The sequence below is a fragment of the Ailuropoda melanoleuca genome, chromosome 4 (assembly GCF_002007445.2).
Source record: "Ailuropoda melanoleuca isolate Jingjing chromosome 4, ASM200744v2, whole genome shotgun sequence".
Lineage (NCBI taxonomy): Eukaryota > Metazoa > Chordata > Mammalia > Carnivora > Ursidae > Ailuropoda > Ailuropoda melanoleuca.
Window position 1 is genome coordinate 118,246,599 of NC_048221.1, and position 25,313 is coordinate 118,271,911.

Genomic DNA, 25,313 nt, shown 5'->3' on the forward strand with positions numbered 1-25,313 from the left:
GGTTATGCTGCTGTATTTAGAAAGACTTGTTTCTCATTAATCAGTCCTCAATATTAGTCCTCATGCTTATGATTAAAAATTACTGAGGTTTTTTTTCATTAATCATCGTCTCCATAAACATTAGTGTACGGTGTTGGTAGACGCCTGACTTCCAAAAGCAATCAGGGCACCAGATAGCTTATCACTGCTGCTAAATTCCTGTGGTTGGAAAAGTCAACCCACTGTCTGTCCTGCTTAACCCACCAAGAATGTCTTGAGGCAGAAGCTGGACCAGAGCCCATTTCCTCCTGCCTGTGCAGAGTTTGACTAGTTGCAAACATCTGGCCATGATACCCCAAGTGTAGAGGAGCAAACCGGTCAATACTGTCAATTCTAGGTGAGGTCCTACTGCTCTGCCTAACAAGAAGGGGCCACGAGTGGGAGAGTGAAATAAAACAGGCTAGTACACAGAAAGATTCAGAGTGGTGAAAAAAGACCTCTCTAGAAGGCAGCTTTGCCAAGCTCTTGACTCTTCACTAACCTAGATACCTTCTCTCCTCACAAAATCCATAAATGGGCACCCTAAATTCCGACCTAATAAACTGTGAGAAGCCAACAGAAACTTCATTAAAGAAAATACATATTCTGTACTAATCTTTATTCCTTCTATCTGGGGTAAACACTTTTATGGTAATAAAGATATTCAAGGAATTGAATATGCTGGCTTATATGAAGAGGCACACTCAAGTCAATTGTCTCTAGACTCCTAGAATATAAAGCCATACCCACTTTCTTGGAAAAATGTGCTCCTTGGCCCCATTACATACTCTTCATATGACATTTGGCAAGCCATGTCCCCTCTCTAGGTCTCAGGCTCCTCAGAAAGTCAATGAAAGGACTGCATGAGGGAATTTCTAAGATCCCTTCAATTGACTCTGTCCTCCTTCATTGGCCTTCCATTATCCCTGTCTGTTGCCTTCTATTTCACGGAAGCTCAGTCAATGCTTTAACTTCTTTAAGTCTGTGGATTCCACTTTGTTAAGTACATAACTATTTATTAAATGGCCCTCTAGACAAAGAAATGAATAAGGACTATTCCCTAAACGATCTAAATTACCCTTAGGAATAAACACCAAGAAAAAGTAGCCCCCAGCATGCCCTGAGATCATCTCAGAATATCATTACCTGCTACAAACGAATTATTCTAGAGAGGTGGTTCTCAATCAGAGGTCATTTTACCCCACAGGGAAATTTGGCAGGGCTGGACACCCTTCTGGTTGTAACAACTGGAGGGGGGAGGGCGCTGCTGGCATCTAAAAGTTCGAGGTCAAGGAGGTTGCTGAACATCCTACCACATATAAAGAAGCCCCTCACTCAGAATTATCCTAAAATGTCACTAGTGCTGAGGTTAAAAACCCTGTTCTAGAAGGGAATTAACCGGGAACCCAAAGACATACAAGACAGAGGGCTGGGTCCTTGATCTATTTCCACTCTCACCTTCTGGCTCCGCCACTCCTGGCCCGTGTTCCCGGGAGAAGGTCAGGGCCTCCACTGGCTCTTCCTTGGCTGGGAGAGGTGGAGGATGAGTACTTTTAGCAACAGGTTGAGTGTTCTTTGGCTTGACAAATACAGGTCCTTTACCTACATGGTGATGGATTGGCCTGCGTCTATGAACGCCAGAAACCGTATAACCCATTCCACCAGGACAGATTTCCTTAAAAGCAGCTAGATTTGGGATGGGAAAATATTCCTTTTAAAAATCTAAAAGTGCAAACTTATACAGAGGAAAATATCATGATGAGTATTTCTTAATAAATTGTCATTAATATAGTTACATTTAAAAACTTCAAAAAACAGATGCATAATGCTTGAATTTCTGTTAAACTTGCAAATTTACAGAAAAAATCCCAACCCTTTCTTTTACTCAACATTTCCCCATCTGTTAATTCCTTATCACTATTATATATATAGCATATATAGCATATAGAGAGCATATATTTATGTATATTATATATATCAGCAACCAATTAGGAGATACATATATACATATTCTATATTTAATTTTCTCTATATTATATATCACATATATGAAATATATGTAATATATTAGGAGGTTTTTATGTACAGAAGATACTATATATATTATATATATTTCATAGGGTATGTGTGGAAGATCAGCAAAAACCAGGCTTTCTTCTTTTCCTCCTGCTCTGGTATAATTGCATTAGTTATTAACAAGGAACTCAGTAACTCTCTAAGCTAGATGACTAGCAAGAAGGTTAAATTCTTTTTTAAATTCTTTAAATCAATCACTAGTCAGGGAAATGAGACACTAAACTTCTCATAATTTGTTTCCAGTCGGAGGATCCAAAGGACTCAGCCAGAATGGAGCATATCAGCTGATATTGTGAGGCTGGTGAAGAAAGACTGCAAAGGGGGGTGTTTTTGAAGACAGAGTCTCAGGATAGTGAGAAGGAATCCCACAAAGTAAGACAGACATACTAAAGAGATGATGGATAAAAGTCAAGAACAACAGGACATGCCAAGTCGGATTGGAGTTATTTTCAAAAAAAGGGACGAGTAGGGCAACAGCCTGATCTTGACCAGCTGGCTTAATTATCCAGAGGACAAAGAGATGTTCTGTGCCCCAGGACTGCTATCCTTGCCAGGAAAGTGGTCTTGCCTGTTTAAAAAAAAAAAAAAAAAAAAAAAAAAGGTAGACTGGGCACATAGGATTTGCTAACCTCCACTGCATCATCTCCAGGAATAAGTGAAGGAGAGAGACAGGGGTGGCAAAGCAGTGTGTGGCCTGAGAAGGAAAATCCACCTAATCCCTTTGGTGTTGGTATTGGAGGCAAGTTACCAAATGCAGACACTAAGGAGCTTATGGTCAACTTTTTTATTTCTACGTTTCAAATTGAAAGTAAAATAAGTCATTTCTCACTTCTACTCAACAAGAGATCTCCTATTGAATGTTCTGGATCTAAAATTAGTTCTCAATAAAAAGGAAACGCTAAAATATTCCTTGAAGCACGCTAAAACATTGTTTTTCTAAGGATCACACATTAACTGTTGGAACCTCATTCTTAAATTTAACTATGAAATACAATTCTTACTTAAAAGAACAGATGTTTCCGTAAGAAAACATGTTTTCCTATCAAGTATCTGCAGTCTTAATGAATTAAATGTTACGAAAATCACCATATAACCAAAAATTGGGTAAGTACAAAAAAGTATGTCTTTAATATTATTTTCAAATTTAGTGACTGGATGTTATAGAGGAGTCGCCCTGTGCTATATTCACCATCTTGATTTATGCTTCATGTAAGAGGTACAAAGCTATTAAAACTGAACTTGAAGAGAAATGGATCTATAAATTATGAAGATCATTTTTTTCATGGATTATTACTTTTTAATAACCAGTAGTTCAGATCCCACAGGCGGATACTAGGCCCTTTCAGAGGTATCTAAAATCACGCAGTCTCCAAAATACCGTCAATGTTATACTATCCTCTGCCTTACCGATTCTTTCTGACCCTAGCCACCAGTAAAGGTGGATCATGAGATTTAAATTTATATTTAAACCTTGTCTGCTGCTTTGTAAGCTACAGCTTTAAGACATACAATAGTCCTGTGAGAGCTGATGCACTTCCCTAGGTAGGAAGCATCTTATCAAATAAGCACCTGATGAGACTTTTTTATGGCCACCACATGTCCATGAAATAGGGACCACTCCTCCTTTGATAATATCATGCCCGGTATTTGCAGGGTGTGTTTCCTTCTCTTCCATTTAATTCTGCTTGATCCTTCTTGAGAAGTTGAGGACTCCTTGGTAGGAGTCAGGCACTGAGAGAAATAGATTTACCCTTATGGGGCATTAGGCAAATATGTACCAAACTAAAGTATAAAGAATAATCAACTTCCATTAAAATTCTGACTTGGAAGTTCCTTGGTGCACTGGCAGGATCTGCCCCTGAGTTACTAATCCTCACAGCCAAATTCAGTCAGGAAGATAATTCCCTCCATTTCCTAGTGGGAGAAGTGACGAGCACATGTTCAACCAGGGAGTGAGTGAGTCAACCCGCACCGTGGCTCGTGACTGTGCACGTGACATGCTGCCAGTCATTAGGACAGCACATGGCCCAGCAGGGCTGCTGGTCTCTTTACACTTTTAAATACCAGACTTAGGGTCCCACAAAGTAATTAATGGCTTTTCTAAACATTCAAGAGGAAGTCTCATGTTACACAGAAACAGGAAAATCTCTGCGTGTCATCTTTTGCATTGATTCAACCTCCTATGGTCATGGTTTGTACAAAACTGATAAAAACACATTGTATGATTAACATGTCAATTAAAAGTTGGAAACCAAAAATAACGCAAGCTGCCAAAGCCCTTCCGTAGCCCTTCTTCCTTGTGTAGCTGGGAAGGAATATGAGCGTACAGCTGGTCATGTCTTACCTGTGCCTGGAAGGGGACATTTCTCACAGTGTGGGCCCCAGGCCTTGCCCACACTACAACAGCAGAGCTGCTTGGTGAGGTGAACAGACAGAGGGTGCATACACTGCCTTCCGGAACTGACAAGACGGTAACAGGGCCCTTTCTCTTCAGAGATCACAGGGGTATCCGCTGAAGCAGAGAGATAAGGCCTGACGTCACCCAAGAAACAACAAAAGACTACATCGACTTTTCTTGTCATAGTAAAACAAACCTTAAAGTCAGGATTAGACACCATACCTCAGAATAAATTTGTGTAGATTCAGGGCATCGCCTTTCCTGATTTAGAGTCCGTTTACCAAATACGTTTTGGAATCAGGGCCCCAAACGTCCCTGCCCCTATCTGGTCCCTTCTTCCATTCAAGCAAGCATTAGATCAGGTATGTGTGCATGAAGTACAAAGAAACCATTTCAACCAAAATCAGCTGCCCACCTAAACCTAGGTACCTATTATCAAAATCACTATGCTATTTATTTTCTTGTATTTAGCCAAAATAGAGGTAGTTCTAGGGCAGAGTTTGGCGAACAACCAGGCACTGTGAACATCAGGAACTCAACACAGTTGATACTGAAAGCCAGCTGTTGCCCTTCTAAGGACAGTGAGAGTTTGCAGGGCCTTGCTGTAGGCCAGTCAGCAGTGGATGGGAGGCAGGGAGCAGCTTCTGACCTGCCATGCTACACAGGACGGCACACCAGAGAAGGCAACCATGTGTTCGGTCCCTTAGAGAACATGCAAAAGCACACCAGCCCATAATCACCCAAGACCTAAGTCCTATTCCTGATGCTTCTATTCTAAGTTTAGTAGATAAGACTCCATTAATCCAACAGCTAGACACTCTACTGAACACATAAGGCAAATATGAGGATGAGATAGGGTCCTGCCTTTGAGAAGCTCATTTTCTAATGTAAAGGTGAGCCAGCTCTAGGCCAAATCAAAATCTGAACAGACCAAGTTTGATGGTCCCCTCTTTATCCCTTCTTCCTTCCCAACCAAAGTTCTTCTCTACTGTATCACTGTCCAGATGAGGTTTTTCCAATTCGCTTCTCCCTTAACCAATTCCTCTAGCTCCTGCTGCTTCCAAAATCACCTTCCCTTCCTGTTTAGATCTCAATTTTCATTCATTCTAAAAGGACTGACATCTTAGTTAGATGCTCTAAGAAAGAGTCTGATCAAATTAAGGTACCACAACACAGTGACAAGAGCAAAGGTTTGTAGAGGCAGACAGATCTGGATTCTCATGTTATGTCTACCACTTGCCAGTCAGACAACCTACAGAAGTCATTGGGGCTGTGATGGTTAATTGGATCTTGCAGCTTATGCCATAGCAAGTAGGTGTTTGGTCAAACAAAGGTCTGAAAGTTGCTCAGAAGGTATGTTTTATGTGAGATTAACATTTATATTTGGAGACTTCGAGTGAAACAGATTATCTCCAGAATGTGGGTGGGCCTCGTCCTAATAGTGGAAAGGCCTTAAGAGGAAAAACACTGAACTCTCCAGAAGAAGAAGGAATTTTGCCAGCAAACTGCCTTCAGATCCAAGCTGTAACACTAACTCTTCCCTTGGTCTCCAGTCTACCACCCTACCATGTGGATTCTGGACTTGCTAGCCTCTACAATCACGTGAGTCAATTCCTTTAAAACCTCTTTCTCTACGCAACAAGTGCATACACACACACAGCCCTACTGGTCCTGTTTCTCTGGAAAGAACCCTAATACACTGGGTAAGCTTCAATAACCCCCACCTATAAACAATAGGCTCAATGTGCAGATTAGAAATATCATATGCTAATAAACCTTTGGTACAGAGTAGACACAAAATACATGTCAGTCACTCTTTTTAATAAAAGTATGTATCTCCATCCTCTCAATAGGCATTTGTACACAACTTGATCGCTGCTCAGCGGCAGAATTTGAGCAAAGTGAAGATATTAAAAAATAGTTATTATTGGTGAACTGAAGCATGGAAACGGGATTGAGAGGAGCAAAAGAGACTTTCTGAAGCTACAGAATTTATGCAGTAAGTATGTCTAATAAGGCTAGTTTTGTCTAGGGCTACTAAAAAAGTGCTAAGAGGGAGACGTTTGAGTCTTTTCCTCTCTCTTCTCCTACTTACTTTCTGGAATCTGTGTAAGACAGACATGGTAGGGCTTACTTATACTACTAACTACATTAGTGTTAGTTCTAAATCCCAGGAACAAGGGGCATTCAGAGCACAGCAGAGAGTTTCCTCAAATCCATGACATTGGCTAATGGCGACATTGACTCCCTTCCACTTACTTCTCCACCCTCACTTCTTTGTATCCACATCACCCTCACACCCAGACCATTGATACTGTAACAGCACCATCCTTGTTACATTCAAAGTGTCCCCCCCCCATTCAAGGACTCTATTTTAAAGAATCCTTACCATGCCTGTCCCCAAAATTAAACCAAAACTCCACATCAACAATTCAGTGTTTTAAGGGATTACTATGTGCGCCTGTGTGAATTTTAAGAAATCACTTGTTAATTAAAGTGAGTTGATAGTTGTTGAGATCTTGCACACTACACACACACACACACACAATTTTGGGTATTTTATCATCTGGAGAATAAAGATAGAAGTCTAGTGAGCTAATTCTTTCTAAACAAATCATCTATAGACTTTTGTCTTCCCATCAGACAGCTTCCAAAGCATTTCAAATGGGGGTTTTTAGGAGAGTAAGAGAATCATTGGCTTATAGTCATCAAGTTAATTGTTGGTGAGTATGAGTGTGTCAGACCATGTTCTAATTAGACATGCCTCACCCCAACTACACATAAGGACAAGAAACTAATAAAAAAAAAAAAAACCACTCCTTCAAAGATGGGAGACAACCAAAAAGGAAGCCATTGAAAAGGTCTAGCCTACAAACCTCAGTTTTACTGGTGCTCTCATGATTCAAATTTTCTTTGATCTACAACCACGTGGAGGAAAAAGTGTCTATTTATGCCTAAGATTTCTAAAAGGGTGTGCCTTTTTAAGCCACTCCTTTTTTAACACCTACATTACCTGTCATTCTTTTACCATTTCCAATCTCTCACATGGCAATTCTACTTATCTCTAGCATTTTCACATTCTAGTCAACATGACGTGCAAATCCAGAAACAATATGCTCTGAATTATGAAGTTGAGTATCTTTAGCCACAGAATGGAAGGCTAGTCATAAGGGGTAATTCATTATATGCTATATTTATTATTTTAAAATATGGCACACGTGATCATATATTCTCTTGAGTCATAAGGTTTTATGCTACACTAAAAGAAATCAGTATTGCCAAGATTTCTAAAGAGTAAGTGAAAGTGGGTATGGGATGGAGTACTATATGTAGACACACTGAAACAGTGGTTTTTGCAGATTATATTTTTGCAAGATGCATTGTGACGATTAAGGTGGAAAGATTCAGTTACTCTCTATAGATGGAAACACATTTCAAGACTGTAAAATCTATTGGAAATGCCACATCAGTCAGTCAAGAACATAAATCTTTTCTTTCTTAGCTAGAGATATAGAAATCGCCAAAAGTAATGAACATATAGCTCCATACCCTTGTCTTGAATCATCACCATATAGCCAGTGCTGATGGCGCCCCACTTACAAAGCACAGTATGAAGGAAAGATGCTACGGTTCTCTTATTTGGGTTCCCCAGTAGTGCATCAAGCAACTTAATTATAGGGATATACAATACATTCTGATCATACTTTCAAAGACATCTTCCACACATGAATGATAAGTATCATTAAGCAGATATAAATTAATCTGGCACTTACAGGAAGCTAAAAAATATAAAAGACTTGAGAAGATGGCATATAGCTAGCCTGTTTTCAATCCCCCCTGCTCCAACACTGCCAATAACCTCATTCATCTCTTGGATGAATTGCACATCAGAGCTTCATCCCTTAAGCTTAAAACCCCTGTGGGAACAGTGTTGGGAGGCAGGTGAAGTGTTGATGAGGAATCTGAGAGATGAATTTGCTGAAAGAAGAGCCAACAGACACCCTTTTTGGGAAACAGGTTATTAAATTCTGGGAGAACCAAAATAAAGGAAACCATGATTCTAGAGACAGTGCAGAGCAACACCATCTAGTTTATCACGTGGCGAGTAAGACTAAACAACAGCTCTCCTTAAATAAAGAACTCGCTCCTGTCAATTCAGACTAGTTTCTTCTTCCTGATTCAAGGCTCAGCTTGTGGAGTAAAATCCAGCTTCACATGTGGGCTTTACCAAGTAAAGGCTGTGTGACTTTTGGCAAGATCCTTATTAACCCCTCCAAACCTCCATTTCTTTATTTCTAAAATAGAAAAAACAGCCACATAAACCTCATGGATGTCTTGGAAGTATTTTATCCAGTGATGCATACCAAGTGCTTATCACAGGGCCTGGCACTTACTAAGTGCACAATAAAGATGTTGACATTACTGCCCTGGTTTTTGCTGTTACTATTATATGGGGGCAAACACTTTGCAGAGACATGTCTGTCTAGCCCCCAGGCATGATGCTACAAGACTGCTAAGTAAGGGAAGTGAAAGACCTAAGCTGGGATGGCCACAGAGGAGATGGAAAGACAAGAGAAGGTGTAAGACAGGTTACAAAGATTGAAGACTTTCTTGGAGACCAAAGGAGAGGACAGAGTCAAAAGTGTCAGAGGAGCTCCCAGCCTGACCGCCTGGAAAATGGTGTCATATGCACAGAAACACTAAGTCAGGAAGGAAAGGAGGAAAGGGGAAAATGAGGAGGCCCACCAGTCATTTACTCCATCAGCTGTGTCAAACAATGATCTAGAACTATGCTGTCTGATACATTAATGCCTAGTCACATGCTGCTGCTTCAATAAAATTTCAATGAAATACAATTTAAAATTCAGTTCCTCAGTCACACTGCCCACATGAGACTAGCATCTGCTACATCAGACAGCACAGACACAAAACATTCCCATCATCACAGAAAGTTCTACTGGACAGTGTTGATACAGCCCAAGAGTAAGCAAACTCTTTCTTTAAAAGGCAAATTAATAAATAGATATTTTAGACCTTGTGAGCCCTACCGTCTCTGCTGCAACTTCCCAACTCTGCCCTCGTGGCATTAAAGCAACACGAGACAATATAGAAATGAACGGGCATGGCTGTGTTCCAATAAAACTTTACAAAAACAGACAGGGGAACAGATTTGGCCTATAAGCTGTATCTTGCCAACCCCTGATCTAGGACCCTAAACTTAGAGGCACAAAGCCCAGTTTTACATCTCAAGAGTCCCTAGGGTGCCAGGGTGGTGCAGTCAGTTACACTTCCGACTCTTGGTTTCGGCTCAGGCCCTGATCTGAGGGTCGTTGAGCCTGAGCCCTGCGTCCTGCTCCACGCTCAGCACAGAGTCTGCTTGAGACTCTCTCTCCCACTCCCCCTTTCCTCTCGTTCTCTCTCCCTCTCTCTCAAAAATAAATAAATAAATCTTTAAGTCTCAAGAGTCCCTTTACTAGCTGTATGATCTTAAGAAGTTGTGTAAACTCCCCAGGCTTCAGTTACCTAATGCGTAAAATGAGAATAATACATATCTCCTTAAAATGTTAGGGAAATAAAAAGATATGATGGGCATAAACACGACATCTGTGTCACGTCATATCTCTCCAACCCCTCTATTTCCAAATTAGCATCCAAGCCATACGGCAAAAATGCCATCAAACAGCAAATAGTCAGGCTCAGAGAGTTTTCATCTGGGCATTTTTCTACCAAACCTATGCACACATCCGCAGCTCTCATCCTGGAGCTCTTGGAGTCCCAAGAAAATTGCAGCTCAGAAAGTCAGAAAGTTTCCCTATTCTAACTGCAAAGGTCATTACACTTCTCTCGGATTTGCTCTGACAAATCCTAAAATTTCCCCTTTTCCCCTGGAGAGGGAGGAGGAGGTCTGAAGAACGCCTAGGCACCATCCGAAGGCACAGACACAGAGGTCTGGAGCAGCAGATGCCAGAGCCCCCCAGCTTTCCTTCTTTTAGCTTTGCTAAGTCAAGGGCAGAATGCGGGCAAGGAGAGAAAGAGAAATGGTTGCAACCTTTGGCCAGAGTCAAGGAATTCTGAGGGTGTTCACTTCAGTGCATTTGAGAACAGGGAGAGCTTCCCATTGTTCCTCCGCCATTGCCAAGTGCCCTTCTTTGCATTCGGAGTCAGCCACACCTTTCATGGCCTGGTTGTGCCCTAAACTCACGCTGCCTGAACAAATGTGGTCAATCGCTTCCATTTGGTTACGTGCTCTATCTGTGCCTGTTTTTATACCTCTCAAAAACAGATATTCCAAACATTAAGTAACTCCTCCTCTCAGTGCCTTTGTGTGTCTGGGCACATGCATGTGTTTGTGTGCGTGTGTGCACGCGTGCATGAGTATGTGTGACCCCCAGTCTCCTTCTGCTATTTCCCCATGAATATTAAGGATACCACCATCTTGCCAGTACTTTTTGCCCTTACTCTGTAAACATCACCTTCTTTCCTGATTCTTCTCAACTGTTTTCAGACTTCCGCACCCCCCCACCCCCACTCTGCATTGATTTCTTCAAAATATAGTTTACAAACAAATCAGGCTAGACTGAACCAAGTCACAAATCCTGAAGGAACTCTACATATCTGTGATGTTACATGTGGTAAACTCAGAGGAAAGAGAAATAAATCTGCCACTCAACGCTGGTAAAGATCCCGGTTTTAACTTAAACTCCACAACTGGAGCATTTAACTAGCAACAAACCTCTCTTAATACTTATCATTTCAGCTGTTGTAGATGAACCATAAAATTGAATTATTTATTTTTCAAATAAGAATGAATGGTTGTTTAATAAGTTCAGTATTATTTGGGCAACGACAGGGAAAATAATGCTAAGGAAGTGTTTCAAAAATCTCATTGGCAGATTTCTACAATCTTATTAAAACCTGGCCATCGGCCCTTAGCTCTAGACATCAGATCTAGTCAAAGTTCAATAAAACACGTTGTGACCAGCTCTCCAACTTTACCAAATCTGCAATCCTCAATGTGGTAATTTTAACCAGACTACAAGTCAAATTAAGAGGGGGTAAAAAAAAACCCAACATTCAAAGCAAATTCTATATCCAAACTCTGTAAAGTCTTTTATGTTTAAAATTATGAAACTATTTAAAATATTTACTCATGTAATTCTAATCAGTCAGAAACAATCCCTAAATTATCTGGATATTGTCAACAATGTGATTTTTGACCTGAAATTTCCAAATCCTTGCATTAGTTTTCAAACGTACTTTGTGTGCAAACATCATTTTGTAGTCTAATTTTACCACCCACCAAAAAAGCCTATAGTTAGGTGTCTGTCTGCTTCATGAACAGAATTGTCTGTGAAAGAACACGGAAAAAAGAACTTACGTGCAAGATTTCCTAATCTGCATTTGAGAGTTTTTAAAAGAAAATAGTAGTAATTAGTAACAATTTTTCAGAAGACTCTGTGAACTCTTAGATTTTTAAAAGTAATGAATGAGACTGTCATTTTTATTTTACATTTCCTTACTTCATTGTGTCTATGTACTTCAGGGAGAGCTGCACAATTAAAGCAATAGATATCGTCCATCAAGAACGTGTTTTACCCAAATACCAAATTTAAAAATGGAGGCCAGAAGGATACAGCTTAACATATACCAAAACCACATTAAAAAATAGGCAATAAAAACAAAAACTTATCAGGACAGAAATATAGAATTGCTCTTAAAATTATCCTAACAACTTTCTGCCATACATTAATTTACAATGTTTAAACTTAAATTGTATACAGATTTCAAAAATCTTCAGTGTCTACCTGCTTTGCAATAATGAGCACAAGTTCTTTAAAAAGTAAGGTAACCTTTAAAAAAATCTGCATGTGAGAACTTTATATCTAAATGCACCCATCTCTGGTCGTCGAGTGACCTGTAGTGATTACACTGGATTAGGTTTTGTGGCTAGAGAGTTTCAAAACTATATTTTCTGTATTAATATAAGAACATATGGTTTAATGAAGGATTTTTACCCTTACCAGGTACAAGAGAAAAACTTAGAGATAACATTTGTAAGGCAAAACAGTCTAACTCTGGAGACACATTTTGGTGGGTTTTGAGGGCAACAGAGAGAATCTTAGAAATTAGAATTGAATAGAAAATCTGAAATGCAGGGCCTTATAACTATTTCCCAGACTCTACCAACTAAGCAAGTACAGTGAAACCTCATTAAATCAGACACCAGTGACACAGAATTTGGACTAATTAAAGACAGAAGCTGGGACAAAGTTTAACTCAGCCTAAATAATGCTTAAAAATGCTCATGAAGGAAAAAACAGTTGTCATCTTTCAGGTATGAAAATTTTAAATAACTCTTCATCAGGGTCTATTTTCTCAGTGTGCTTCTTCCCTACCTTGAGTTACAGCTACTATATTTTTCTGATTGCAATAAAAATTTATTTTGGAGAAAGATCCAAAAAAGAGATCTTAGTAGGTCTGCCTCCTTCCAGCTGTCCTTTTAATGAGATTGTCCCACATATTTACAATATTCAGTCTACTGCTGAGTATTTATCTTCTTTCGGATATCCCCTCCTCAAATGAAAAAAAAAAAAAGATCTAAAATAGGAATAAAAAGTGATCATTACTTACGAACACAACTTGAAAAGGTGGGATCCGGCCCAAATCCCATTTTGCAGGTACATCTATAGCTGCCCATGGTATTCAAACACTCACCATTAGGGCACACGCCCTGTAGCTGGCATTCATTAATATCTGCAGGAAAACACAATCCTTTTAGAAGGAGTAGTCAAGACCAGTTGAACAGATTCTGGCTGTAAACAGCATTCACTTTCTTTTTCATTATAATAATCTCTTAGTTACAGCAAATAAGAGATGTTAGCTTTTAATGCAGCAGGTACGAGTGATCTAAAATCAAATCAAGTATTCACTGAACATCTACAATTTATATAACAGCTATTTATTATGCACCTACGATATACCTGGTTCTGCTATTGACACTAGAAATTTACTAGTGAACCAAACTGACAAGATTCCAGCCCTCACCATGCTTACGGTAATGGGTATTAGGTTTTAGAGATGGTACAGGTAAGGCAAAGACTCTCATCCCGAAGACACTAGCAATCTAGCTGGACATACAACTAGCTACAAATTAAAGAAGCGAAAAGCAGTTGAACTTATTACTGTTAGAAGAAAGGTCATCAACTTGAAGAAGTCAAATTACGGTTAAAGCCAGGCTAGGTTTGGATTCACTTTTACTGAGAACAGGGAGCAATTCTAAAGGTTTCTGAGCACAAGGAAGATAGAACCAAAGGCAGGCTCCAGGAAAATTCATCTGGCCAACAGATGGCTTACCGTGAAGAAACCAGAAGTTGATGACTGAAGGAGTAATGCAAGTATGAGACAGGACAAGCCAGGTTGGGACGGTGAGAATAATCAGGAAGGAATTTTTCTTTTGAAAAGAACAATGGGCCAAATGCATAATGTTTGACTGGCCAGCATAACACTGGAAAGGAACCGAAAGGAGTCAAAGATGCCTGGGAGGCATCTAATTTGGGAAAAGAGAAAAAGACATTGTTGGTTTTGTGGAAAGTTCTGAGGAAAAAAGAGGCAAATGAAGAGACTAGTTTTACACTTGAAGGTCACATAAGGATAACCAAGTATAAAATCCAGCAGCAGTGGCAGATTCAGGAATAAACTAAAGAGACAACATGGCTAGAAATAGAGACTTGAGGTCACCCACATAGGGTGATTGCTATGGTCTGAATGGTTGTGTCCCCCCAAAATTCAGGCGTTGAAATCATAACCCCCAAAGATAATGGTACCAGTGTGGGGGGGTGACTTTGGGAGGTGCTTAAGCCATGAGGAAGATTCCTAGTCCCTTCCATGATGTGAGGACACAACAGAGGCGTCTGCAACTAAAGAGGGCCCTCACCAAAAGGCGACCATACTGGAACCTTGAACTTGGACTTCCCAGTCTTCTGAACCGTGACCAATAAGTATCTGTGGTTTATGAGCTACCCAGTCGGTGGTATCCTATTACGGCAGCCCAAATGGGCTATGACAGGGAACCAAAGGAAAATCAAAATGATTTGGAAGAGGAGAGATAAAAACGTGTGCTTTAAAAAAAGATTATAGAGTCTTTTGTAAAGGTAAATAAGTAAAAATGAAAAAAAGAACAGGACAAGTTAAAAGTGAAAAATTAATAGTCATTTCTATTTTTATTCAGGGTGGCTTATGAAGCTTAACAGTTAACAGACATAGTTATTAGCATTTTTGTTTCCAATAATATTTGCTTGCTTCCATCATCAATTCTAATAAAATGTTTATTACTGATTTCAAAATTAATTTTCTAAATTAAAATTGGACGCAACTGGTAGCAAAATATTACTAGTAAAATTGTCCCATAATGAGGCAAATACAGCCCTCAATAAATCGTTACTTGCTTATAGTTCATATTCTAAGTAGCCATTGATTTCTATAATGGACCTATTTTATCAAACACAGGCAGTTTTTTATTTCAGTGATAAAACACATTTTCAATGACATCCAAATAACAAATGAACACATATAATTGTTGTATAAATTCTACTGCTTTCTAACTTGGATCCAGCTGAAAACTGGCACTGCTAGATTACATCTGGCACCACATAGGACAGTCCAGCACCTGATCGTCTTATTCTTTACCAGAGTGTACACTGTACTGTAATACACACTTATGCACAGCATGTAACTGAAAACATTCCCCTATCACTCATTCTCCTTAAGAAAACCACATGAAGGACCAGGAAGAAAGCCAAGTCCTGTTGGGGCTACATGGTACAAGTAAAGCCCTTATCGTATGTCCCAACTTAAACCTCAAATTTGGGTAACCAGCCAGTTATGGTCAAAAAGGCTGGACAAAATCTGCACTCTTCTGTTTTCCCTCATGTCCCCACTCGCCTGTGATTTAGAGGCCATTTTCCTTCTCTGAGTGGCCCATACACTCCTGTTCATTGGTTGCACCCCTACATATTCCATGTTCACCTCCTGGGATGCAAAATTTTCCCTCGACTGGAGTTGTCTATGAAGTGGTGTACCAGCCTCACTTCCGGCTGCCAGGTTAAGATGAAGGTTTTCTCCTCCAATGCATAAATATCTGATGTACAACCACTTGCTTGTGCCCTCTTCCAATATCCCCTCTTTGACTCTCCTCAACATTGCCCACAGCTTCGACCACGATGCCATGGGAATGGAGGACAGGAATTAAGACCTTTTAAAAAACCCTCTATGGTTATATACAGGAATAGAAACATTCAAGAGGAAGGGGAATCATGCATTTCCTACCCTCTCTACCTTTATCAGCTTGTGCCACCAGCACTAGCAACACCACCTCCCCTAATTTTGGCCCTAGAAGCTTGCAACTTTCTACATCACACCTTCTTGACTTCCGGAAAAACTCCTAACTCCCTTAACTGCCTCAATTTATTTTTTAACCTAGTCTCCAAAACACCATAAATTAGAGATTAAATTTCCAAGTTCCTTCCTAATTTACATACAGCAAAGTATATCGATCTTAAATATACAGCTACATGAACTTCTACACATAGATGGGTAATGTATCTCCACGTGTGCACACATACATAACTGAGTAACCACCATCCAGAACATCTCCACTGGCTCTGAAGGCTCCTTTACTGCCCTTTCCCGTCAACATGTCTGCCCCCACAGGTAACTACTGCCATCCATTAGTCTGTCCTGTTCTTCCACTTCGTCTAAAGGGAATCCTATTGCATATGTTCTTCGGACTGACTTTTACACATTATTATGCCTGTGAGATTCATCACTGTTGCATGCAACAAGTCATTCTTTTACTGCCATTATGCTTTATTGTGCGAGGATATCAAAGTTAATTTATCCATTCAACTGCTGACTGACATTGACATTGGTTACTTCCAACTTTTGGCTATCAGTAACAATGCTTCTGCGAACATTCTTATATAGACGACTTTTGGTAGGCCAACGTACTCATTACTCCCCTCTGTCTATCTAGGAGCAGAATTCTGACTCACTAGGGAAGACTCATGATTACTTTAATAAATAATCACATACTTGTCCAAAATGGATATGCCAATTTCCATCCCCAGGACCAACTGTTTCACATCCTCACCAAATTATTGTCAGTCTTTTTCATTATAGCCATTCTGGTGGGAGTGTAGTGTTGGTTCACTGTGGTTTTAATTTGCACTTCCTTCTCATATATTTATTGGTCTTCTGAAAACAAAAACATTCTCTTCTAAATGCAAATATCTAGGGAATGTTGTAGGTCAGTAAGGTCAGTAATGTTGTAAGTCATCACTTCCCTCTCTGTAGTCAGGGAGATCAGACAGTGATCCTCAAAGGAGGAAGGGTGTGCGCTTGCCTATGGGAGGGACATTTTGGGTTGTCACAGGGCTGGAGAACACAGAAATTGATACTAAGGAGTTTAGCATTCCAAAAGTGTGGGTAGTCCCCCCTTGACAAAGAATTGCTCAGCCAAAAATGTCCACAATGTCCTTGCTGAGAAATTCACACAGAGATGATGAAACTCCGAGTTTGTAAGTACAGAAGGGACCATTTTGAAGTGAGGCTGTCTAAGGAATGATGGAGTGAAGTGGGTGCTAGCTACACAAGAGGACTTGATGGGTTTCATTCACTTGACTCAGCATTAGTATCTGGTTCATCTGACCATGTCCTACTGTCACTGAGACTGTGCTATGGCCTTAGCTAAAAGCACAAGAGACTGGGTCCCCCACAACCCTAAGTTTGGGCCTGTGTGGTTTGTGACCTTCAAGGCTATAGTCCTCGCTACCAAATTTGACCAGGTCTCTGACATGATTCATCAGACTTAACTGCCACCTGCTCAGCTGTCCCCTTAACCCCTCATACCTGGTATAGCCTTTTTTTTTTTATGATGTAAAGTTCCATGATTTATTACTTGCGTATAACACCCAGTGCACCATGCAATACGTGCCCTCCTTAATACCCCATCACCAGCCTATCCCCATCCCCCACCCCCCTCCCCTCTGAAGCCCTCAGTTTGTTTCCCAGAGTCCATAGTCTCTCATGGTTCATTCCCCCTTCTGTTTACCCCCCCCTTCTTCTTCCCTTTCTTCGCCTACCGATCTTCCTACTTCTAATGTTCCATAAATGAGTAAAACCATATAATAATTGTCTTTCTCTGCTTGATTATTTCACTTAGCATTATCTCTGGTACAGCTGTTTTAAGCAAGCGGTTCTCTCGCATTTGCTTCAAACACCGAGCTTCTATAAGATGGCACTTGTCAAAATTTTTAAAGGTTATAAATCCTGATTTTTTATTTCTGTGACAAATCATATGACAGGTTTCAACAACTCACTCATAAAACCTTCAAAAGCATTCCAATCATAAATTGTTAATTCCTAATACACAAAATTTTACACCTAAAACCTAGAGAGACATGTTCTTTTTTTTTTTTTTTTTTTTTTTGCCACTTCCTTCTTCCATCCCCTGCTTTGCTCCTGAGGACTGTAGGTGGTTAGTTTATACACTCTCTGTTTAAAAAACAAAAACAAGGGGTGCCTGGTGGCTCAGTCAGTTAAGGTCTGCTTTTGGCTCAGGTCATGATCCCAGGGTCCTGGGATCAGCCAGGCTGGCGGGGTGGGGGGGGGTGGCGTGGTGTCCCTGGTAGGCGGAGAGTCGGTTTCTCCCTCTGCCCCTTCCCCCCACTCATGCTCTCTTGCGTGCTCTCAAATAAATAAAATCTTTAAAAACAAAACAAAATCAAAAAGATAAAAAACTGATCCCCCATGGTTTTTAAGTTAGAGCCTTACAAATTAATATGAAACATGAATAGTTATCCAAATGACTTTCTCAGGTAGCCAAGCTCCTAAGATCTTTCTAAATGAACTGAAGGAAACGAGAGCTTCAAAATGCTTTAAGAACAAAACATGTATTCACTGAACATGTTATATCTGGACATGAAGGTTTAAGGAGTAAACTAAGAGAAGATGTTATCAGGCAAAAGTTTGACAATTATATGGAACATGATGGGTAAATTATGAATTACAATTCTATTTAGACTCCAATTCCTACGGCTATTTTTTTTAAAGTCAAATAAAAGCTTCTAACTTGGTCATTTTTATAAATAACATATTTGACAAATATAACTGTTTTTCAGAAGTCTCATATTTTAGAGGGTCAGCCAATCTCCCTTAATGTATTCTGATTAAATTGAAAACAGTTTAGTGTTTAAACAAACAGATAAACATATGAACTTGTTCATTGTTCTCCCTCTGTAGAGCACTGAATTTTTCTAGCCAACTGTGGAAATCTATCCTTCCAAAGAATGGTACAACCTCACAGTTCATGGAGTTTACAAATAAAGATCCAAGTGAATGGCTGGAGGAGCTGGCCCTCTTGAATAGCCAGACCCTATAACCTCCCAAGCTGAGCTGCTTTGCTAAGTCCAGAAGCTGACAGAAGCAGAGAGAAGGAAAGAAACTCACACAGCCCTATGTGCTCCTTTCCAGCAGGCAAAAATCTATAGGGCTACAGGGAACATGAAGGAGAGTTTACATACTTCTCAACTCACTGAAAACATTTATAGAGTTTCTCTGCCCACTATAGCCTACCATGTGCTTCTGGCCCTACGAAGATCAGTAATACAAAACTGCTCTTCTTGAAAGACTGAAATGGTTGAATATTAGCAATGTCACATGGTTCAACCTAATACAACCAAAATTGAAGGCTGGACATCTATTACCCAGATAGCTGAAAAATAGAGTAGCTGGAAAATATGCTTAATAAGAGACTCTTTAAACAAGCTAATGTAACACAGCTTTAATATTTCAGTAGAAGGGAATGGTACAATAATCTAGTAGAATGAGAAAAGAACCCTCCGCCTTCTGGCGCCTGGGTGGCTCAGTCCTTAAGCGTCTGCCTTTGGCTCAGGGCGTGATCCCGGCGTTCTGGGATCAAGCCCCGCACCAGGCTCCTCCGTTGGGAGCCTGCTTCTTCCTCTCCCACTCCCCCTGCTTGTGTTTCCTCTCTCTCTGGCTGTCTCTCTCTCTCTCAAATGAATAAATAAAATCTTAAAAAAAAAAAAAGAATCCTCCTCCTCCTCCCTTATATTTGTATAACACACCTCCTCTTATTGGAACTTCGCAACAATCCTGGGTGGTGAGCAACACAATGGTTATTCTCATTTTATAAGCATGATTTTGTTCAAGATATTTTTTTTAAGATTTTATTTATTTATATATTTATTTATTTGAGAGAGAGAGAGAGAGCATGTGTGAGAGAGAGAAAGAGCATGCCCATGCACATGTGTGCTGAGGAGAGGGGCAGAGAGAGAGGGAGAGGAAGAAGGAAAGAATTTCAGGCAGACTTCATGCTAAGCCTGGAGCCCCATGCAGGCCTTGATCTTAGGACTCTGAGATCATGACCTGAGCTGGACACTTAACCGACTGAGCCACCCAGGAGCCCAAAATCTTATTTTTTGAGAGAGTTAAGGGGGGTGTGTAAAAATCTAATGAGAGGCATATCTCATGAAGACCTAGTTTCAGTATAACTAGGATGCTAACCTATGTTAGTACCTAGAGCACCTAGAGCAAGTACTTAGTTTCTCTTGATCTCACATTCCTTTCCTGTAATATAAAGGGGCTGAGCCAGATAATTCCCAAGGTTATTTCCAGCTTAAATATTCAGACTTCAAAACAACCTGCCAGGGTTGAAAATGCCAAGGAATAAATAAAGTATGACAGTTAATGCATAATATATTATGAATAGCATAAGTGTCCTTATGGGAAATAAACACGCTTTTATGTATCCATTCTCCTAAAGGAAACCATGTATGTTCAACAAAGTAATAATTTACTGCCTTTTTAGTGACGCAAGTTCATACAGGAAATGAGGCATGTCCAGTAACTGAAAGGAATTAAGTACAAGGTGGGAAGAGTACATGAAGATCTTTATACTGTGTGAAAACATGAAGCTTTCTACAGATTCTGCTGTGGATATTCAGTTTTTGCTGATGGACAGAAATTCCAGCATACAATTTAGCAATAGGACTTCCACTTGAAAGCAGAAAAAATACCTCTCGAAGTAAACACTTCTCCTAGCCAGACAGACTATTTGGCCATTTTATAGGGATCACTTGCTTTAGACAGAGAATGCATTCTCTCAGAGGACATATGTATCCCTTCAACTCCTGCAAAAGCAGATTCACACTGGGTATGTACATCTATCCCTAAAGGTTTATGACAGTATGTCACAAGGTACACACAGACTTGGGTACTCTTATTTAAGGAAATCAACTTCTAGATCTTGAGGCTTCATACATTTCCTTCTCTAAAAGTAATTTTCCTAAGAACACACGTGCCAATCTTCCTTTTCAAACCCTCCTCCTTTCCTCAGAGCCTTCATCTTCTTTACAAAGTCAAGGCATACCTCTTGCTCATCCAAAATCTTTTCTACACCTAGCACATTGCCCTATACAATGCAGAATTCTCAAAGGCACCAAACATATGAACATCTCACAGATCTATCCCTCCTGAGGACGAGTCATAGGAAAAGTGTTAAGTCTGGCTTGTTCAAGAAGGCCCAGCTCTTGCCAATTAAGTTAGATGGTGACATTATTCATAAACGGAATGAACCATCTCTGAAGCTACAAGGTTTTGATGAAAATATGTTTAAAGCACATATCTAACATAAATGCCCCAGAAATGACTCTACTGCATCCACTTAATTTTAACGGGAAAAATGTAGACGTCAGCTTAAAAATGGGTGAACACTAAGTTTTTCCAAATTATTTTAGGAAATAAGTGAACGCCCCCCAAATTTTTTTTTTGACAGTCAATGTTCTAGAGCAACATTACCTAAGGTATGTTATGTCAAACAAGCTTTGTGAGCTTGTAAAAGGGTCCTGTGGCCAAATAGGTTTGAGAAACACTACACGTTCTACATACATGAGCATATTATAGACCCTGAGAAGTCATTTGGCAAGGACTCTTGGTTTTCTTTGACTTGGTGTTTTTCACACCTTCAGCCACGGAGCCCTTTTGCACACACTGTCTATTAACATCGCTCTGAACTCGTGGTCTGTGGAGCACATTTTGTGAAATGCTCTCTGGGGATGGCCCTCAAAACCATTGTACCGTAGGTCTCTTTGCAGTCCTATTCGTGTCAACCTCGTCCTCACCACTGCTGTAGCCTCCCCTCCCGACCTGTAACTGTCCAACACCTTCGTAAACAATAATCTAGCACAAGATAGATTTCATCGCTAGACTCACTGAGAGGAGGCAAACCACGGTGTGACCACTCCCTTCCTTCCAATTCTTCTGTTTGCAGGGTAGCATGATAAAAGAATTATCAGAGCCCAGAGAACAGCTTGTATTTATTTCTTAATACATGTGTGCTACACATGGAAGATGCTAATAACATACACATCTCTGTTGGTCTTGGATTTCCGACTCTAGTCTACAGACACGACATTAATTTCTCCTTGAAACGCTCACAGTAACACGAATCCATCATGGGCTTTCCTCATCACTCGTGATACAACAGTCATCTTCCCATTGATTTTATAGCCCCAGAGATTAAGGTCAAAGAGCTATTGGAAAATACAATGTGCTAATGACTCACTTCACCACTGTGTTTCCTGAAGAAAAGTGAATAAAATAAACAGACATTTCCTTTTTGAATCCTATCCCAGTGATATAAGCACGGTAAGAAGACACACTAGAAAAAGACTCTAAAATGGATTGGAATGGGTCCCAAATTGATTTTTAAATGCTGAAATATGATGCTCAGGTCCAGACCAAAAGCTGTTTAAGTTCTCACCGAAAATTCTGTGCCTGTTTAAACTAGAAACTGCGGCAGGAGTTCTATGAAAATGCCCAGGACAGTAAAATAACCCCTTCATATCAGTAACACATCCATTCCCTCTTAGACATTGACTTTTGTAAAACTTGACTCAGAATCACGTTAAGTACCACAGCACTGGGATTACATCATTAGACATAGCAGAGCATTGTGATGAATTTCTGGCAGGCTAAAGAATTGTAGACATTTTTAGGTGCTTTGAAGAACTGATTTATCAAGTCTGGTGGACTCCAGCTGTAACCTCTACCCACTGATTTTCTACTATAGCTTTCCAAATATATAGCAAGAACAACGGGTTCTAAATTTCATATTTATAGCCACATTGCTGTCATATACACATTCCCTATTTCTTCCTAGAAAGAAACATGACAATAATCAATGCCCTTTCGAGAGTGGAACTGAAAGCAACTTTAGAGACAACACTAACTGGAAAGAACACTGCAAAGACAGAGAAGTCAGAGAACACACTGAAGGAAGGGAAAAAAGTATTGAAAAGATTTTAAATGAAAACATCAATGAATATTATCCCTTCACTGGCCAGAATTGTGAATATTAAGAAAGGGTACTGGCCACATGCTGCTGAGTGAAGGGAAGAGACACAAAAGAACACAGACTGGATCATTTGAAAGTTCATAAAAAACCAAAACTGAAATATTCTTGTAAGAGTCAGGCTAGTGATTACTTCTGGAAAAGAGAGTGCACTGTTCTACACATAGGTTATACATGGATACAAAGTTTATTTTAAAATGTAATGAACTACACAGTTTCTAATATAATCACCAGAATAGTGGTTTTTTTTTCCACCAATACTTTGTCAATATGGCTCCATATACAGATGTAAAGTGACCTCACATTAATACCAGTAAATTTCATTTCCTTGCTGAGTCAGGATAAGCCATCAGGGTGTTACAGATTGATTTTCAAAATGATGCCAATTCTCTACCTCTCCACCTCTCCATGCCTTTTGCTATGTGATTTCACAGCTCTTCCTATGAAGAGGTGGAGTCCAATCCCCCACCTCCGCCTGAATGTGGCCTGGTCTTGTGCCTTCTGACTTTCAGCCACCAGAATACAGTTGAAGAGAGAGTGTGTCAATTCCAAGCCTAGGCCTGAAAAGCTTTGTGTGGAACCCTGCCACCACCATGAGAACAGTCCATGTTAGCTGCCCAGAAGATGAGAGATTGTGGAAGATGGTGGAGTCATCCCAGCCAAGATCATCCTAGACCATCTAGCCCCAGGCACCCGTGATTACAGATGCATGACAGAGCCTGGCTGAGCTCATCCACACCTGGTGTGAGAAAAGAGGATACCAGAAAAGGAGTGCCTCAGAATCCAAAGGAACTGTAGCATAAACAAAAGCACATAAGCATAAATACAAAACAAAAGCATACAAATAAACACAAAAGCATTTAGAAGCATAAATATTCTGCTTATTAAAGATTTCTGAATAAAACTGAGGGGGTACAATGACTTACTAATAATATGATAAAAAATTTTTTTAACTACACAGCGGAGACATTTACAAGACAATTTGCTATAAAAATAAATGATGAAGTTTGGAGAACTTTATGACTTCTAAACCAAACCAGTAAAGGAGCCTAAGAGCTAAACACAGATTGTGAAAGTACTGGCGAGCGTCTAATATCCTCTCAGCGCTGCCATTCACTGAGCGAGGCTTTACATCCTCACCTGTAACAAGTAGGTGTGGCCACTGTCCGGAATTCAAGGAAATGAGAAAATGTGTTAAAGTACTTTCGGTGGGGGGCACCTGGGTGGCTCAGTCAGTTAAGTGTCTGCTTTCAACTTAGGTCATGATCCCAGGGTCCTGGGATCAAGCTGCACATTGGACTCTCTGCTCAGTGGGGAGCCTGCTTCTCCTCTCCCTCTGCCTGCTGCTCTGCCTACTTGTGCTCTCATGCCCTCTCTCTATCAAATAAATAAATAGAATCTTTAAAAAAAAGTATTTCGATGAGTCTGAGTGGCTCAGTCAGTTGAGTGAGCGTCTGACTCTTGATTTCGGCTCAGGTCACTATCTCAGGGTAGTGAGAGCAAGCCCCAAGTCAGGCTTGCTGTTGGGCGTGGAGACTGCTTGGGACTCTCTCTCTTCTCCGCCCCCCTTGGCCCCTCCACAAGCCCTGTGCTCTCTCTCTCTCAAATAAATAAATATTTTTTTAAAAAGTACTTTCATAAACTATAAACGGCTGTATAAATGCTGGTAGCACAGGGAGGGGAGCCCAGGCTGCAGAGGTAAATTCTACCACTCTCCAGCCATGTGACCTTCCATCACTTAATTTCTTTGAGCCTCAAGACTCAGTTTCTTTATCAGTTTTAAAAAAAAAAAGATAACACTACTTATCTCACAGGGTTGATTATGACATACCTCAAGCATCCAACACAATGGCTCCCCTAAATAGGCTCTCAATAAATGCTAGTAAAATATATAAATGGGCAGATAAAAATATGTAAGTGATAATGACCAGAAAGGAAATGTATTGTATTAGAAAAAAGAAAACTATCAAGTTATTCTTATGCAAGTAATACCATAAAGAGAAAAGTCTCACATCGATAAAATCAACAGCAATTAGAAATGAAGCAACGGGGGCATCTGGGTGGCTCAGCTGGTTAAGCATCTGACTGGATTCTGGCTCAGGTCATGATCTCATGGGTGGTGAGATCAAGCCCCACAATGATGGGCTCCCTGCTGAGGTTGGAACCTGCTTGAAGATTCTCTCCTTCTGTTCCCCCACAAATAAATAAATAATCTTTAAAAAAAAATACCTGGGGAGAGCTTAAATAGAAATGCACAGGGCCTACGTGAAGAAAAAGATACTATTTCACTGCCCTTTGTGTGTTTTCAAATTCGTAAAGAAAGGAAGTAGGAGAGAAGAGGAGGGACACAGTGAATGAACTCTCTATTGTTAGTGAGAAGGGAAATGGACA

The 25,313-nt window shown here is 40.1% G+C and overlaps 1 protein-coding gene across 5 annotated transcripts in view; it reads right to left on the bottom strand.

The window, feature by feature from the left end:
* The window catches only part of LTBP1 (latent transforming growth factor beta binding protein 1), a 229,319-nt gene that overhangs the window by 126,642 nt on the left and 77,364 nt on the right, over positions 1–25,313 (bottom strand). For 3 of the 5 annotated variants that reach the window (XM_034659662.1, XM_011229803.3, XM_011229802.3), the window contains 3 exons: positions 13,124–13,246; positions 4,439–4,606; positions 1,477–1,704 (listed from right to left, as the gene is read on the bottom strand). In XM_034659662.1, the coding sequence (XP_034515553.1) occupies positions 1,477–1,704; positions 4,439–4,606; positions 13,124–13,246 (519 nt within the window). The remainder of the gene's footprint in view (positions 1–1,476; positions 1,705–4,438; positions 4,607–13,123; positions 13,247–25,313) is intronic. The other 2 variants (XM_011229805.3, XM_011229804.3) reach the window with 1 other exon arrangement.